The sequence below is a fragment of the Nothobranchius furzeri genome, chromosome 10 (assembly GCF_043380555.1).
Source record: "Nothobranchius furzeri strain GRZ-AD chromosome 10, NfurGRZ-RIMD1, whole genome shotgun sequence".
In the NCBI taxonomy this organism is placed as follows: domain Eukaryota; kingdom Metazoa; phylum Chordata; class Actinopteri; order Cyprinodontiformes; family Nothobranchiidae; genus Nothobranchius; species Nothobranchius furzeri.
In genome coordinates this window covers 48,433,396-48,450,367 of record NC_091750.1, presented here as the reverse complement: position 1 = coordinate 48,450,367, position 16,972 = coordinate 48,433,396, and the positions used below count along the sequence as shown (strand labels likewise).

At 41.5% G+C, this 16,972-nt stretch overlaps 1 protein-coding gene across 8 annotated transcripts in view; it reads left to right on the top strand.

Annotated features, from left to right (window-relative positions):
* The window catches only part of LOC107386524 (glutamate receptor 3), an 88,510-nt gene that overhangs the window by 38,606 nt on the left and 32,932 nt on the right, over positions 1 to 16,972 (top strand). For all 8 annotated transcript variants that reach the window (XR_001573103.3, XR_008559034.2, XR_008559033.2 and 5 more), the window contains exons 4-8: positions 3,553 to 3,740; positions 15,179 to 15,232; positions 15,427 to 15,588; positions 15,772 to 15,939; positions 16,218 to 16,322. Coding sequence is in view for 5 of the 8 variants with exons in the window: in XM_015960962.3 (XP_015816448.1) it covers positions 3,553 to 3,740; positions 15,179 to 15,232; positions 15,427 to 15,588; positions 15,772 to 15,939; positions 16,218 to 16,322 (677 nt within the window). In the remaining 3 variants the exon portion in view is untranslated. The remainder of the gene's footprint in view (positions 1 to 3,552; positions 3,741 to 15,178; positions 15,233 to 15,426; positions 15,589 to 15,771; positions 15,940 to 16,217; positions 16,323 to 16,972) is intronic.

Sequence of the window (16,972 nt, the reverse complement as noted above, 5' to 3'; positions counted from 1 at the left end):
CAAATCAACTTTATTTATAAAGTGCTTTCACATGCCCAAAACGGACAAACAAAGCGCTGTACACCAATAACAAGCACAACAATAAAACAGACATATAACCATTTAAAATACAATAAGAAATCCCGAGTACAAGTTCGCAATCCATATCAGTCCTTTTTCCAGAATTAGATCCAGACACATTCAAAGTGATGCTGCCCACGCAATCCCAACTTCAATGTCCAAACGCCAACAAGAACAGATGTGTTTTTAGTCGGCTTTTAAAGGTCTCCAGTGATGTGGCCTGCTTTACGTCGGCTGGCAGCTCATTCCAAAGACTTGGTCTGAGCACTGAAAAGGCACGACTCTCACGAGACTTCAGGCTGTACCTGGGCACAGTTAATAGTCTCTGGGCAGCTGACCTAAGGGAACGCACCGGGACATGTCGGTGGATGATGTCAGAAAGGTATTTAGGTGCCCCTGAGTTTAACGCCTTAAACACAAACAGGATTACCTTAAACCTGATGCAGTAGGAGACAGGGAGCCACTGCAAGGCACGTAGGACTGGTGTAATATGTTCAGACCTCCTATGTTAACAACCCAGCAGCCGAGTTCTGAGCCGCCTGGAGGCGTGCTATTGGAGCTTGCCTAAACCCCGCATATAGCGAGTTGCAATAATCCAGCCTGCAGGTAACAAAGGCATGGATCACAGTTTCCAAATGACTACGTGACAGAAGTGGCTTAATTTTCACTATACGGCGTAGATGAAAGAAGCAAGATCTCACGATTCTGTTCACTTGAGCCTCAAATCTGAGTTCTGTGTCAAACTTTACCCCTAGGTTAGTGACCACCGCCTTCTGATGAGGTGCCAGTGTGGAAAAATCAAGCCCTTGGGCACTTCCTAGGGTCTTAGGTGGAGTAAACAGAATTACTTCAGTCTTGTTTTTGTTGAAACACAAGTAGTTCTGAGCCAACCATAGCTTGATGTCCTCCAGGCAGTCCAACAAAGGTTGAATGGTGCATAAACCACCACGCCTAATTGGAAAAATGACCTGGCAATCGTCAGCATATAGATGGAATGACACGTCATGCTTGCGGAATAGGTCACCCAGAGGAAGGAGATATAGGGAGAAAAATAGTGGGGCCATTATCGATCCCTGGGGCACTCCCCAAGGCAGCTCAGCCAGGTCGGAGGAACAGTCCCCCAACCTCACACAAAAACTCCTCCCTGTCAAGTATGATCTTTTTCACTTAAGTGCCTGGCCCGTAATGCCCACAGACCACTCCAGCCGGTTTATTAGGATGCTATGATCAATGGTATCAAAGGCTGACACCGATGTACCGACTTTTTCTTTTACTTTTGATTTTGAGGGATTTTCCGTTCAGACATTTTAAAAATAGTTTGTGTTTGCCACCTTGTCTCCTGCAGTGCTTCTGCCACTTTTTAACATCTCTTCATTTAGCGTAGCCATGCCAGCAGGAGACTTATTAAATGTGGGAACAGGTTTAATGCATAGAACAAGGACCAGTAGTTCCCTCGGTTGCCATGGATAATGTATAATCAGACCTCAGGAATATTGGGAATGCAGTTGGATGTCCTTTACCTCGAACCTTAAATGCTTTCTAACACAAATATCAGACTACATGGGCAAACAGAGAATGCAGACAGCCAATAAGAGTAAAGCAGAGATTATTAACAGAACACTGTGCAATCTATACCACCAGTAATAGAAAGCTAGCTTATGTAAACTGTTCTGTTAGAGAAGCTCTACAGCGGCTGGGACCTGGTCATCACTGTTGGTTATTTTCATCAATGAAGCAGCTTCACAGATGTGTAGCTGAGTCATTTTAATGTTGTATGCCTCTTACCTCGTCCAGTTCATCATCGCACACAGAATGAGGTTTACATGATTCAACAGAGCTTCTCTTACTTCTTAGTGAAAATCCTCCGATAGACACAAATGATTCTTGTTTCTGTGCAACTAGTGAGCCCCAAATATTTAAATACGCCCAATTATCTGTGGAAATATCAGGAAAACCCAGTTTGTTTTGTTCCTCCTTTAGCATATTTTCAGAGAACATGCATATGTTACAAACTGTCCTGGTTTGTATTATTAATGTTAAATAGAAACTGGTTCTTGTGTCTCCTTTCAGCTGATTTAGACGTGACAACCACTAAAAGCCTTGAGTGAACTATTAATAGAGCTATTCGAAGTTCCTCACCATTGTAATGAGGCTCAGCAAGGTTAGAGTCAGCTCAGCTTCTTCCTTTCATAAACTGATTCATCACACGTCGCGCAGTGTCTCTGCTCCTCCTTTGACCGTCACAGCGAGCCTCGTGTGCTTTATGTAAATCCTCGGCCTTAAAACTACGAATTTGAATTCTTGTGTCGTGCAGCAAAGAGCAGAATGTGAGACGTGACCTCCTGCATAATAAGTTATTTTTTTACCCAACTGTTAGTCAGTTGTGCACTGGGGGAACCCGGCTGTAGCTCATCACTCCTGAATCTGCTTCTTTTAGGGAAAAAACACATGAAACCATATTTATAATCACCTGCTGCTGAAAGGAGTGCAGTACCGATGTGGCCTGTGTGTCTGTTAGTGAAATATCTCTCGACCAGATGGATGGATTTTAATGAAACTATGGGAAGTTTATTGGTTGATGAACATTTGGAAGTAAAGCCAATTCAACATTAGCCTGGCCTGCCACACTCCTCCTCTGTTTAATTCTGCAAAGAGAAAGGGTCTGGGAACTCTATTCAAATAACCCCACCCCCTGAGAATTCTAACCGAGCCAATCAGCGCTAAGCAGCGTACGTCACACACCACAATGCCGAGTTTGTCATAAACATGGCGACTGAAGCAGAGTTCACTGCGGCTCTTTCCTCTGTTCTAAATGACTTGGACATGTCTTTAAAACAACAAGTAGAAGCGCTAAAAGCCTTTTTTCTAAAGAAAGATGTTTGCTCTGTCGCCAGACGCCTTTTTTTTACTACAGCTAAAAAACTACAGCGTTGCGCGGCACAGTCAGCATTTTCGTCTTTTTTCTGATTGGTTATTTTTGAGCTGCCTAGTCCCACCCCTCAAGTGCTTCTCTGCCTATGAGTTACCAGACTCTTTCTCTGGGAAGAAATAAACAGAGGATGAGTCTGGCAGGCCAGGCTAAGTCAAGATGGCTGCCTAAGTCAATTGAATTTAGCAAGCACAAAAAAACTCAATCTAAGATGAGAGGGTGGCCTTTAGTTGGAACCCTGTTCTGATGACCTTCATGTACATTACCTGTTTAATCTGGTTTTAATCTGGGAAGTGCAAATGTAAACAGCCCTGTTTTATCACACCTCTGCTTCGCCATGTCTCACTAAGCTGCTCTGTGAATTATTTTCCCTGACTTCGTCTACTCTCCTCCTTCATTGTTACTCTTATTGTTCAAACTAGTTAATAAGTCTTAGGAGTTAACCGTGTTCCTAAGCCCGTTTCCCTCATCAGTTTGGATTCTCAGCACATTTTCCCAAGCGTGTGCTCAGAAATCTCAAAGGGTTTTTCTGTGATGAGGTTCTGTCCTCTTCTCCCCCACAGGTTTTGCAATCCTCCAATCCATTATGGAGACGGCTGTGGCCAATAACTGGCAGGTGACGGCTCGCTCAGTCGGGAACATCGTGGATCCCACGGAGTACAGACGCATCATTGAGGAGATGGACCGCCGGCAGGAGAAGCGTTTTCTCATTGACTGTGAGGTGGAGAGGATCAACCTGATACTTCAGCAGGTACTGAGCCTGCTGTTGCACGTTTGGGAACAGATTTCTCCTCAAATATCAGGAAATAGATCCTGTAATTTGATCTTCATATAACAGTTTTCCAATGAATTTAATAGTTTTAAAAATGTGTAATGTTACGGTTTGTTTCTGATCTTTTTCCTCAAACATCATGTCCATTCACACACACAGTAAAATGAGACACTCCCCTCTTTCTGCTCATGTTTCGTTATTACCCTGAGCTCTCAGAGAGCATCGTGATTGCCTCACACTCCAACATCCTCATTTAGTAATCGTGTTTAAACAGACAAGCCTAGTCCATTCAATTAGAGCTGGTTACTTGTTGATTTTGTGTGTGTGTGTGTGTGTGTGTGTGTGTGTGTGTGTGTGTGTGTGTGCGTGTGCGTGCGTGCGTGCGTGCGTGCGTGCGTGTGTGTGTGTGTGTGTGTGTGTGTGTGTGCGTGTGCGTGCGTGTGTGTGTGTGTGTGAGTGTGTGTGTTGTATGAAGTCATCGGGGCTTAATTCATGTGGAGGAATCAGGCTGCTCATCCGTGTTTCCTAGGTGATCATCAACTCCTGCGAGTGTTGATTCAGTGTTTGATTAAATGGTCTGCTTGCTGCTGCTGTACTATAGAGACTATTTTGTTGTTCAACTTGTGCTAAATATGCATGAAATTGTTATATTTTGATTTATAATGACTTCAACTTATTAGTTTAACAAAGCAGGTTGGGACGTATTTACATATGTTTGTGTTTTATTTCTACTTAAGTCCCCAAACTCATCCTTTTTTCACAAAAACACAATAACTAATTTATATGGTTGGTTTTTACTCTCCTCAGTTTATACATAAAAGCAGTTTCATGTCCTCTTGGGAAGGAATCTGTGAACATGGACTCCGTTTTCTGAAGCTCTTTTGAAAAGTGTCATTGTGCTGAAATGTGAAGCTCTGCGACAGGCCGCTATCTCGAGGAGTTTGTGAGTTCTGCTAAGTCAATGAGATCATTTCAGAGAGGAAACTTCCTCCACTGTAAACATGTTAGTGATAAGTCTGGGAACTTTAGAGCTGCAATCAGGAGCCTTTAGGACAACTCCCAGCATGTTCTCTTGTCACCTTTAGGAAGAACTGCAGAGTTCTGCATTGATGTTTGCCTTTCTTTAGCTTCTCCACAAAATCTCTTTAGAAGTGAACACTAGCTTGTTGTCTACCTGATCACAGTGTTTAACCACCAGTAACCCTGGTCAGCTTTCATCAGCATGGGTGAGCAGACAGATCTAAAACGTCTGTAGGTGTTTTCAGACCTCTGTGTTTTCTGCACTTTCTTCAGATGAGCTCTTAATATAGTCCTGTCTCAGATTTCTGTGGAAGATTTCCTAAACCTTTGTGGGGTTATTCACTATTACGATCTCAGACCTAATGAAAAATACAGTAAATCCTCTAATATATCCTCTAATATTAGCCTGTATTTAATTAACTGCCGGGTATCATATTTTGGCCGGTGTTGGAGTCGGTGAATAATGACCGTTTTTTTATTGTGGCCGGGTGGAATGTGGTAACAAGCAAGTACGGGGGCGGTTGTGTCATATCCGTCTCACTTTTGATTTGCCAGTGATAGACCGCGAGGGTAACTTTAACCGTGCGGAGACGAAGAGGAGGCGAAAATTTGATTTCAAGTTCAAAGAGAACGTGCTGATTATGCTGCAGAACACTCTGGGGAGCAGTAGTAGGGGTTGTATGAACTAGTCACTAGTCGACTTCAGCGCTCTATAGTGACTTTTTATGCCTGTCATCGATTAGTCGCTGTCACGTGATAATGACCGGCAAGATGCAGTCCACGGAAAAGACAGCAGCCTGCTGTCAGCAGGTGACGAGCTCCTGCGCGTCGGGAGGCAACACGCTGTGCCAGAGCGTCGGTACTGACACCCGCCGTAAAACGGACATTTAAGCAAATTGTGATGTTTATCCTCTTGCAATTTAACATTCCCCTCACCCCCATCCTAACCTTAACCAGCTTGCGCATGCAAAACTCTGGCCATCGCGCTTTGAGGGATTTTAATACTAATTTTTCCTGTTCGTCACACCCAAACAGAAAGATTCTTCAAACGATTTGCATCTTAAACTTGAGACACCCATTCAGATTTAGGTGACCTCTTGGTCTCGAGCCACATCTTTTTCTAAAATCACAGAAGGTATCTATCTATCCGGAAAACTATCTCTCCAGATATTGGTGAGCATCCTGCCACACCCATCTCATGAGGATGATTCCATCAATGCGTTATGACATCAACACTTTCTTTAATGTAACATCAGCTCCTGTGTAAGTAGGACACAATGTCCCACAACAGCGACAACAATGAGTCTACTATAAATAGCCTAGCCTCCTAGCCTGAGGGAAGATCCTCACAAAAGCAGACATGAGCATCTGAGATCACTCAGGTATCAGGAAGCAACTGCTCTGGGCATGATGTATTCCATCAGTGAGAAGATAATCATTCGCCTTCTCTCTGAGACCTGCAGCCAAGCAAATGAATCCAATCAGAATTATCTATGAGCGTACAGTAAATGGAGACATCTGGTATTCAGTTTGTGCCAATAACACCTATCATTAAAGTTGTTGCAGCTTTTATTCGTTGATGAATGTGATGTGGGATTTTCCAGCCCTCTTGTTGGCTCTCCTGTCACCTTTGGTATCAGTTTGCTCACAAAAGTAGAGACAAAGTAAAAACACCTCTAAGGCTTTTCATCAATCATAGGAGCTCAGAGGGGTTTGCTATTGCTGCCAGGGAGGATCCTTCACCTCCTGCAAAGTGGGAGATCTGGTAATCAAGCCTTGCAGTGTTTGTGTGTGCGTGCGTGCGTGTGTGCATGTGCGTGTGTGTGTGTGTGTGTGTGTGTGTGTGTGTGTGTGTGTGTGTGTGTGTGTGTGTGTGTGTGTGTGTTAAGTGCTGTAAGGTGAAACAGGAATGGTCCTGAGCCCCCTGAGGTGTACTGGAATTCCACCCCAGTGAGCTGGAAATGAGATATCATAACTGGATGAGGTCACTCGAAGGTTCACCAATTGTTTTGTTGGGGATTAGTTTGAAGGATATTCAAACTCAGAATGATCATTTTGAGCTAATAATGCTGTAGATAGTTGGTGATTCGGTTTCCTTCCACTGGTGCTGCTTTCAGGCTATAAAGTGATTTTCACTACAGAGGGTCAATTTGTTTGCAAAATTTAAAGATGACATATTGCACAAAACTTGTTTTTTTTTCATCTTTTTGTGCTGCCATGTAAGTCTTTACTGCTTCTATAAACACTCCAAATGTGAAAAGAAACTGTCCATTCATTTTGTCAGTGTTTGGTTTAAGAATTATTCACCTAAAATGAGCTGTTAAAAAGTCCCCTTTTGTGATGTCACAAACAGGGAATTTAGCAATGAACCACCTCTCACACATGCAGAAAAAGCAGCTGCTTTTCTCTGGATATCCTTCTTGGATATCAGAGTTTCTCAGCTTATAGCAGCCTGAACAGGTGGGTGTGGCCAATTCCAGCTTGTTTTCTTAACCCTCTGGAGGCAGGTTTTGCAGATTTGCAACGTTAAAACCTACCTACCTGGTTACTCCACATACGTATTTGATTCAATTCAATTCAATTCAAGTTTATTTATATAGCGCCAAATCACGACAAGAGTCGTCTCAAGGCACTTCACATAATAAAAATTCCAATTCAGGTCAGTTCATTAAGCCAATCAGAAATAATGTTTCCTATATAAGGAACCCAGCAAATTGCATCAAGTCACTGACTAGTGTCAGTGACTATACAGCAATCCTCATACCAAGCAATCATAAAGCGACAGTGGAGAGAAAAACTCCCTTTTAACAGGAAGAAACCTCCAGAGAATCCTGGCTCAGTATAAGCAGCCATCCTCCACGACTCACTGGGGATCGAGAAGATAGAGCAGACACACACACACGCACACACACACACGCACACACACACACGCACACACACACACAGACAAGTAATGTGTCTACAGTTATATTATGATGTCTTAGTAAATATTCTATTTGGTGAAAGATAAACTTTATTGTATTTATCCTAGTGGATCTATAATTAAACGGATAAACTAGTATTAGCACATCAAAAGTCAAGGAAACCAAAAAGTTATTATCAGGAAAGAGAGAATGTTTAAGTGGTTAGCAACAGCGTGCTAGTCGATGGCCCCCTCCATGAGGCCACCACAGCTCAGCAGAACGTCATTGTCGCTTCTTCTGGGGAGAAAAACACTTACAGAGAAAATAAAGTTAACAGCTGAAATTGCACAAAATAGAACAGTTAAAGAGCAGACTGTAGAAGAAAGCAGTAGAGTGTGAGAAGTGGTCAGTGTATCCTCCAGCAGTCTAAGCCTATAGCAGCATAACTACAGAGATAACTCTGGATAATCTATCCTATTTAGATGTAGGCATGTTGGAGGCAGGGCAAGGGAGAGCCGTCTTTACCAACTGTACACTCCACCTCCCTGTACTCCCCCACTTGTCCAGATTTAGGCTAACATCAGATTTTAACCATAGGCCCTATCAAATAAAAATGTTTTAAGCCTATTCTTAAAAGCAGACAAAGTGTCTGCCTCACGGACTAAGGCTGGGAGCTGGTTCCACAGGAGAGGAGCCTGATAACTAAAAGATCTGCCTCCCATCCTAATTTTAGATATTCTTGGAACCACCAGTAGACCTGCAGTCTGAGAGCGAAGCGCTCGGTTAGGAACATATGGAACAATCAGATTCCTAATGTATGATGGACCTTGATTATTAAGAGCTTTATATGTGAGAAGAAGGATCTTAAAATCTATTCTGAATTGAACAGGTAGCCAATGTAGGGAAGCTAAGACAGGAGAGATATGATCTCTCTTTTTACTTCTCATCAGAACTCTAGCTGCAGCATTCATGAGCATTTTTTTAACTCAGAAGTACCCCTGAAGGACTTTGTTGTTCATCCTTTTATCAAATCTTATCTTGAGCCTGAGAGGGTTAAAGTGACAGAGCCCTGAAACGACTCAAGGTACTGAAAATGGCATGAATGAAACTGCTCAGATCACTTTATGTCAGAGAATTTTTTTTGTAAAGAATTACATAAACATGTTATCTATGGAAATCATGTCAGCTCAAACTTTGACAAGTCATCACCCATTTATTTGACTTATTTGTCTTGTTTCAACATACATTGTGGTCTGTAAATCACTTTGGTCAGCCTTACTGTAAAAATGTGCTACATAAATACATTTGACCTTGACCTATCGACCATAGAACTATTATGATAGTTGATTAGTTGATAGTTGGGGACGTATTATGACGATCATAAAACATCCCCCTATATCTGTTTTTTTATCTTAGAAACTCGTCATGTCCTGCAATGCAAGCTGCTGTATTTTGGTCTTTGGTCTGTCTAAATGGACCACAATGCGCTATGAAATGAGCTATCTAAACATGCTAATACCAATGTCCCCAGTGTATTACTGGGATTTTTAAACTCACTAAAAAAAACTCAACAAAATAATTCACATCATTTCCCCAATAAAAAGCAACTATCCTCCTCAGCCTCAGCTTCAAGACTTGAAGAAACTACTAGTCGAATGTTTAGTCCACAGAAAACATGTTAAAAATGTTAATCACTTTAAACACTTATATCTCAATGTAAAAAGGAGATAGAATTTTTAAGGTTTTGATGCAATGTTGCACCTGTGCTGCCTGATTTTTAGTTGGCATTTTCAGAGTTAACACCTCGAAGGTGCTCAGTTTATCTAATCCTAGAACATTTTATTTGTCTCTAAGTCTAAAGCCACTAACCTTTACGAATATTAGTTGCAACTATGGAAAGTGCAAGAGAAAAATAGTTTGACAAGCACCTTTCTTGTCCCATGCTAGACTTTTTGGACTCTTTAAAATATTTATTTTCTTTGCCTGCTTCTTTAGGTCTTTACTTTCTTTGACACTTTGCTCACCATGCTGAGACGTGCTACAAGAACTAAACAGGAAAATAAATAAAGAAACAGGCAAAACCCAAAGAAAAACTCTGAAAAACCATCAGAAAACTTGGAGAACCATTGATCAGGATCAATAAAACATTACTAGAAAGTCTGAATCCTCAAAGCAAAAGGTGAGTTGGGTTTTTTTATACAACTTTATCTTATTTTTAAACTTTTTCAGATGTTTCTCGCAATGTTCCACTCAAAGGAACCACAGTTGCATTATGTTTGTACCTTCTACTAAATGTGGAACTGAAACTGGAACACAATGGTGTGTAAAACTGCTCTTTGAACAGTTTAGAGCTAACCGACATGTATAGTTCATTATCCTGAATGCTGCATGTTTGTGCCGAGGGCAATGATAATTTAAAAAGGCAGAAAATGCATTTTCATGTTTGCAAACAGATGCTTTAGATGCAAAACATTGTTGCACTGACAAATCTGTGTAAAATCTACAAGGTGTATTTTTAAAATAAGAGAAACTCAAACATCAAAGAAAAAGATGCACAGTTTTCTTTACATCTAAGTTCCCTCTTTGTATGAACCCTCAACTTGAGCTGCAAATTAAATATTAAAGATCAGCATTAAAAGTTCATGTTCTCCAGTTTAAACTATAATGAGCTACAAACACGACGCTGCAAGAAGACATCTATCTGTGTTGAAGCTCTCCTTAGGTCCAAACAGGACATATCTTCTGGAAGAGGAACAGGCTGAGTGCAGCAGAAGTGATTTTTGTGTCGGTTGTTTGTGTCACACAGGAGGAAAACTCTGGAGAAATCGGCGATAAAAGCAATAGCATCGAACATATGCAAGTGGGAGAGTTGGCAGGTGTATAACTACAACCAGGACTAGAACAACATTTATATGTTTCTATGTTTTAGATGAAACTGGTGAGGTTCACACGTGTGATGCAGATGGCTGCTACAACAGGGATCTATAAATTATCTCCCAGACATAGAACAATGTCTGAATTAGTTTAATGAGCAGCAATAAGGAAAATGTATTGTTTCCATTTCTGTGTCACTCAAGCAGAAAGAGACAGATTCCATCATGAGGCTCATCTACACTCTGAAGTGTTCAGCGCTGTGGTGAAGCTACGTTTCTCTGATACGATGCCATGTCCTCCCAGTCTCTTTGGCAATTTAAATCCCTCCTCACACTGGGTCCTGCTTTGAGAAGAATAATTAGATTACTGGTGTAAAACGGCAGTTATTGACTTCAGAATGTGTGTACTGGTTCTGAAAATGAAGAAAAGCCCGTGTCAGTGAGCAGAGAGTTAAATCCTCTTTAAGGCACTTGGGAAGGCGTCCAGCTCTGCACTGGACCGAGGCTCCAGCCTGTTTAATTAGAGTCAGATCCCCACTGGAATATTTAGGCTGATGGACCTGCAGCTCGGCCCACTTCATCTTGGCTCCAGACCTGCTCATGCAGACAGACGGGCAGGAGGAGCCCTGAGGTGGAACAAATACAGACAACCTGAAACAAATGGCTGCAGCCTGGCTCCTTCTCTCCCAGCGCAGTGAGACGAACCCACAGTTCGGGTCATGTCCTCGGCGTGGAGGTCGATGTGGATGTTTTAATAATGCGTTGTGTTGCTTTGATGGTTATAATTCATCTGATGTTGATATGGTGGTAAAAATGAGGCACTGATTTCTATTTTTATCAATACAAGGCAGCATTTGCATATCAATACAACTTTGCCCCTTTGATTTATCACTAAAGGCTCATTGATCTGCACACTCTGGATGTTTTTGGTTTTTTCACCAAAAAATTTCTTTGAGCTCCTGCGGTTTAAACCTCCCACCAGCTCACTGGTTGTGAAACGAAACGCCAGGGGAAGGGGTGTTATGATTCAGCCATCCTGATTGGATCATCTGCAGATGAGAGTATTGACTGTAGGGAGCATGGCACTTTATCAGTTTAGAGAGCATTAAATATTTAAGAGCCAACTAGAACCCTTTTGTTTTCAGGTTGTCTTTTTTCAACGCAGTTTGAAGAACCTTTTGTTTTTCTTTTTAAAAAGATCAAGTTTACAGAGAAACTTTTTTTTACTTAATCTTTTTGAATTATGATCGGTCGTTCAGATTTTCACATGCAGGCTGAACATAAAAATAGTCATCTACCCCTATTTTCTACATTAGTCCCAATTAGCCTTTCGCAAAGCCCCGCCCCTCTTAGTTACTGTTGCTAAGTCCGACAAACACGTGGTCAAAAACTCATCATCTCCACAGACTGCCACAATGGAAAGAAGTAGACAGATGTGTGTCAGTGACATATTTTGGAGCAATTCCTCCGCAATATCATCCAGATAGAGACAAAAGGGATTACAGTAGCCTATGCAGTGAAGGGATATATTCAAAATATAAAAATACACAACAAAGGAGACACGACTACTATCAAGGCTAATGCTTACCGGTCACAAGCTAATGTGTGTGTGTGTGTGTGTGTGTGTGTGTGTGTGTGTGTGTGTGTGTGTGTGTGTGTGTGTGTGTGTGTGTGTGTGTGTGTGTGTGTGTGTGTGTGCGCACACGTTTTGTACATGAGCATCATCACCTTTTAACTTATTTACAGTAACATATAACATATAGTGCGTGAATGGGTGAATGACTGATTGTGTTGTAAAGCACCTTGGGGGGTCTGAGGACTCTAGAAGGCGCTATATCAAATACAGGCCATTTACCATATAAATATAACATGTTTACATGCTTATCAACATTCATATTTATCTATTTGCATTTCTTTTTTTAGGAATCTTTTGACAGCCTCCAAGCTTCTCCTTAGCTGGGTCAGGACCTAGCATAGCATTAATGGGATTGGGCAACTCAGGGGTAGGTTTTCCGTTGACAAAATGCTACACGAAAGATAAAAACTAAATTAGTTATTGTTGCTTGTTGGGACGCTGTGTACAACTTTGCTTTAAACTGACAAAAAATAAAGTTGTGGAGCTTAGAGTCCGAACTCACAACAGCTAATGCAGCTAGTGTTAGCTAACATGTTAACTAATGTGTAAAGCTAAAGGGCTCGTTAAACTTTACTTAGACAGTAGGTTAGCAATCTGGCAATGACTCCATGGTAATCATAACATTGGGGCATTTTGTTCTCTTGCGTCTAGATAGTAGATATAGACAACACGGTAGCTAGCCATTACTCTTATCTGACAAACAAATGAATGACATACTCAAAAACCTCAGCTGAAAGACATTGTTTTACCTTTGCCAATTGCCGTAAATGATAGAAACCTGACTGCACTCACCTGTCAATTCAATCTTAAAGAACTGCTGAGATGGACTCCAAGGTTTTTTACATAGGATCTTACAAAGGATGAGCAAGGAGGTCCAAAGTGACAGACAACACCATTTAGAACTTCCTGATTGCCAAAAATTAAGATCTCTGTTTTTGACTCATTTTGTTGCATAAAGTTGATGGACATCCATTGTTTAACATCATTCAAGCGATCGACTAATTAACCTATTGAGTTAGGAACAGGATGCAAATAAAGTTGAAGGTTGTCTGCAAAACAGTGGAAAGTGATTTTGTTTTAAAAAATAGAAACTAATGGCAGCTAATATAATGAAAAAAGCATAAGCCCCAGAAAGGAGCCCTGTGGCATACCACTAGTCAAAAGTGCTGATTTAGAGGTTAACAAGCCCAAATGTACAGCAGACATGAGTTAAACCACTGAAGAACAGTGCCCTAAAGACCAAAACAAAACTCCAGACAGGAAAGAAAAATGTTGTGGTCTATGGGTATATGGTAATTTAAAGCAGGAAATGTTAAAAACACAGTCAGAAAGTAGTTATTATGTGCTGTAAAATGTTATTTCTGACTTGAAAAATTTCTGCCCATTTTGTAAACATGTGGCATGATTTTCATTGTTACAGTAACGTTTTAATGGAAGCGGACTTGAGTTGTTTGCATTTGATTTCTGTCCCTGATTGAGCGCTATACCAGGAGATTTTCTGTTTATATTAATCCTCTCAGTAACCGGGTAGGATTTTACGTTACAAATCTGCAACGCCTGCCTCCAGAGGGTTAAAACAATGTTTATTTTAAAAATGCTGTTGTTTAAATAAGTGATATGTTATAAATCTAACGTGCATAATGTAGAGTGGAGTCAGCAGTTATTGACTCAAAAATGCTTCTGATTCGTCCATTAAATGTTTATTATTTGGGCAAAAGTTACAGAAACCTGCCGAATTCTGCTGCACTAATTTAAAAGTACTTTTCTTACATTAGCATTTCTTTCTCTTGGTATCCATTTGTTTCTACCTCCTTGTCCAGTTGACATGCTACTGAGTGTGAAGCTATTATTTTACTTTTGTGTGTGTTTGAAAGTATTTTAGCCAGTCTCACCGGGCGCTGCGGCTTCATAAAGCGCTTTGCAACATTCGGGTCAGTGCAGCTGCCCTCTCACATGGATAAGGAGCAAATGAAAAGCTTTTCAAGAGAATTTGGAAAACAATAAGTTGACAAGGTTCCAAGAATCTCTGCTTGTGAAGAAAATGTATGATGTGGGGACTACAAAGCTGAAGTGTGAGTGCAGAACGCTAGGGCACAATGAAATCCGATTGCATATGCAAGGAGGTGTAATTGAATTTATTGTTAAATTTGCTCTAAGCTATAAACCTGTCACAGGCCCCAGCCTTGAAGCATCAAGGACGTTCCCCCTCCAGAGACGGTGATGGGACTCTAAAGCTGAAGACAATAGAGTTTATAGGTGAGAAAGAAGACAAGCTGCCTGCAGGATGGAGACACCGAGGAAGAAAGTGGACATTTAGAGAATTACTCGTTTCTAAACTAAATCCGGAATGGCTGTTCTTGTTTCAGTCAAATGTTTCCCGTGCATTATTAATATCACCATGGACATGTAATGTTTAGCAGTGCAGTAAACTTATCAAAAGTGTGGAGGAAGTAGAAAGAAAGGCTCACCACCCCCACAGAGTCTTATTAAAGCTCTGATGGAGAGAACAAGCATTTAGTTTAAAGAGATCAGCCAGCTCTCTGAACGCTCAGCCTCCGACAGGTGCTGGAGATCGTTTTGGGTTTGATTAAACCTAATGTGCGACTGAGACAGGCGGAGAACGGAGAGGCAGGCTGCACAGCACAGTCTGCTGCAGAACCCTAGGTCTGCCAGAACCATGACCTATTTTACATGTTGAACTTAATGAAAAGGAACAAGCACTGTCACCGCAGTTCCCCCCACCCACCCCTACCCCCCACTGCATGTGCCTTTTTCAAAACACACACAAATGTAATAATATGCTCCCAACCCATCCCCTGCCCTGGTGAACGTTACGTTCTGAAATGTTTTCCTGGCTTGTTTTTCCAGCCAACTCTTTGTGAACTTGAGGGTATTTGTCATTTCTGAATCCCTGCCCTCTAAATGTTCTCAGAGCTGAGAGATTGTGAACGTGACTCATTGTTTGCTGTCTTCTGCCCACTAAAGGTGGTGACCTCAGGGAAAAACAGCAGAGGATACCACTACATCCTGGCCAACCTGGTGAGAACTAGCAACAACACAACACATGAAGAAAACACACTCAGCTGCAGCATTTGGTGTGATGCAATGCCCTAAAAAGAGATGTAATACTCTCAGTAGATATTACTCAGTAGCTGGGACAAGGACGGCCATGATGCATGAGTTAATGCAGTTTGAAATAAAAAGTTCTACAACAATTTTTGCCTTATTCTAAGGGTTTCTCCAACCTGAGCCTGGACAGGGTCTTCTCTGGTGGGGCCAACATCACAGGCTTCCAGATCATCAACCCAGACAGCAACATCGTTCAACAGTTCCTCCAGCGCTGGGAGCGCTTGGATGAAAGAGAGTTTCCAGAAGCCAAAAACACTCCACTAAAGGTTAGTGAAGCATTGCTGCTGACGCTCAGACCAGAACGTGTGTCAGCTTGAATCAGTCACTGAAAATGGACAACATTACCTGATTCTCCCTGAACAGAGGCATGACCACACAGTGATGCTGCTGAGAATCTGTGTTGGAACATAACATTTTCTTTTTCATTTTGGGGTATTTCTTTGTCTCAGTACACCTCAGCGCTTACCCATGATTCCATTCTCGTGATTGCGGAGGCTTTCCGGTACCTTCGGCGCCAACGGGTAGACGTGTCTCGCAGAGGGAGTGCTGGCGACTGCCTCGCTAACCCCGCAGTGCCCTGGAGCCAAGGCATTGACATAGAGAGAGCGCTCAAAATGGTACGAATAAGGACCCAGCTTTCTTCTTCTGTGGTTTTATTAAATCAGTAGTTGCAGGCCTTCAATTAGGCATCAGCTGATCTGGTAAATCTACTGTTTTTACACAATCTTATTGTCTACAGTGACCAGATTAGTCTAAAACCAGCTCTCACAACCACCCCTCAGTAAATTATTGTTTTTGAAGAACCTACTTTAACGTAAAACAGGCATAGCAATAGAGAGCATTTGTTTTATACTCAGAACAAATGGTGTACTTTGTTTTTCTTGGTGTGTGACAGGTCCAGGTACAAGGTATGACAGGAAACATCCAGTTTGACACATTTGGGCGACGGTCTAATTACTCCATCGACGTGTACGAGATGAAACCCAAGGGACCAAGGAAGGTAAGAGGGTTCATGGTCCTGAAAACATGTGTTCTAATTTAATTAGTATTTATTTAGACAGAACTAGATGTTATCAGTTTCAGTGCTGTGTGGATTGAGTCCAGTCAGAGGCATGGCACAGCGCACAGATATGTGTTCTGGTTTCTCCTCACACATTGGCAGAAGTGGCGCTGATTTTAGCCCAGTTTTACAGATTTTCAACCTAAAATATCTGAGCTTTTGTTCTAAGGCTTCAATTTGGGAATCAGATTTCAAGAATCAGCTAAAGTGAAGCAATTTGAACTGAACAGATCAACAAAACTTTAAAGGATAACACACTCAGGCCAAAGAATGTCATACACCATAGTTTTGTTGGATTTGATCTGGCAGCTTCACCTTTCTTCAAAGATATTTTTCCTGTGAGTACAGACTGCAAGTGTGGCCTAATGATCATTTGGACTTTTGTGGGAGCTGGAAAATCACCACAGAGATGCTATGGAATTAAACCCACTGAATGGTTCTAATAGATCCTCTCTGGCTAATCCATGTGTCATCATCTGTATTTGCAGCTGAAACATTAACATGCAACTTAATATAAGTTTTTGCTTCAACGTTGAGATTTTCTCCCAACATTTCATGTTTCCATTTGAGGAAAAGTCCTTGTGATGAAT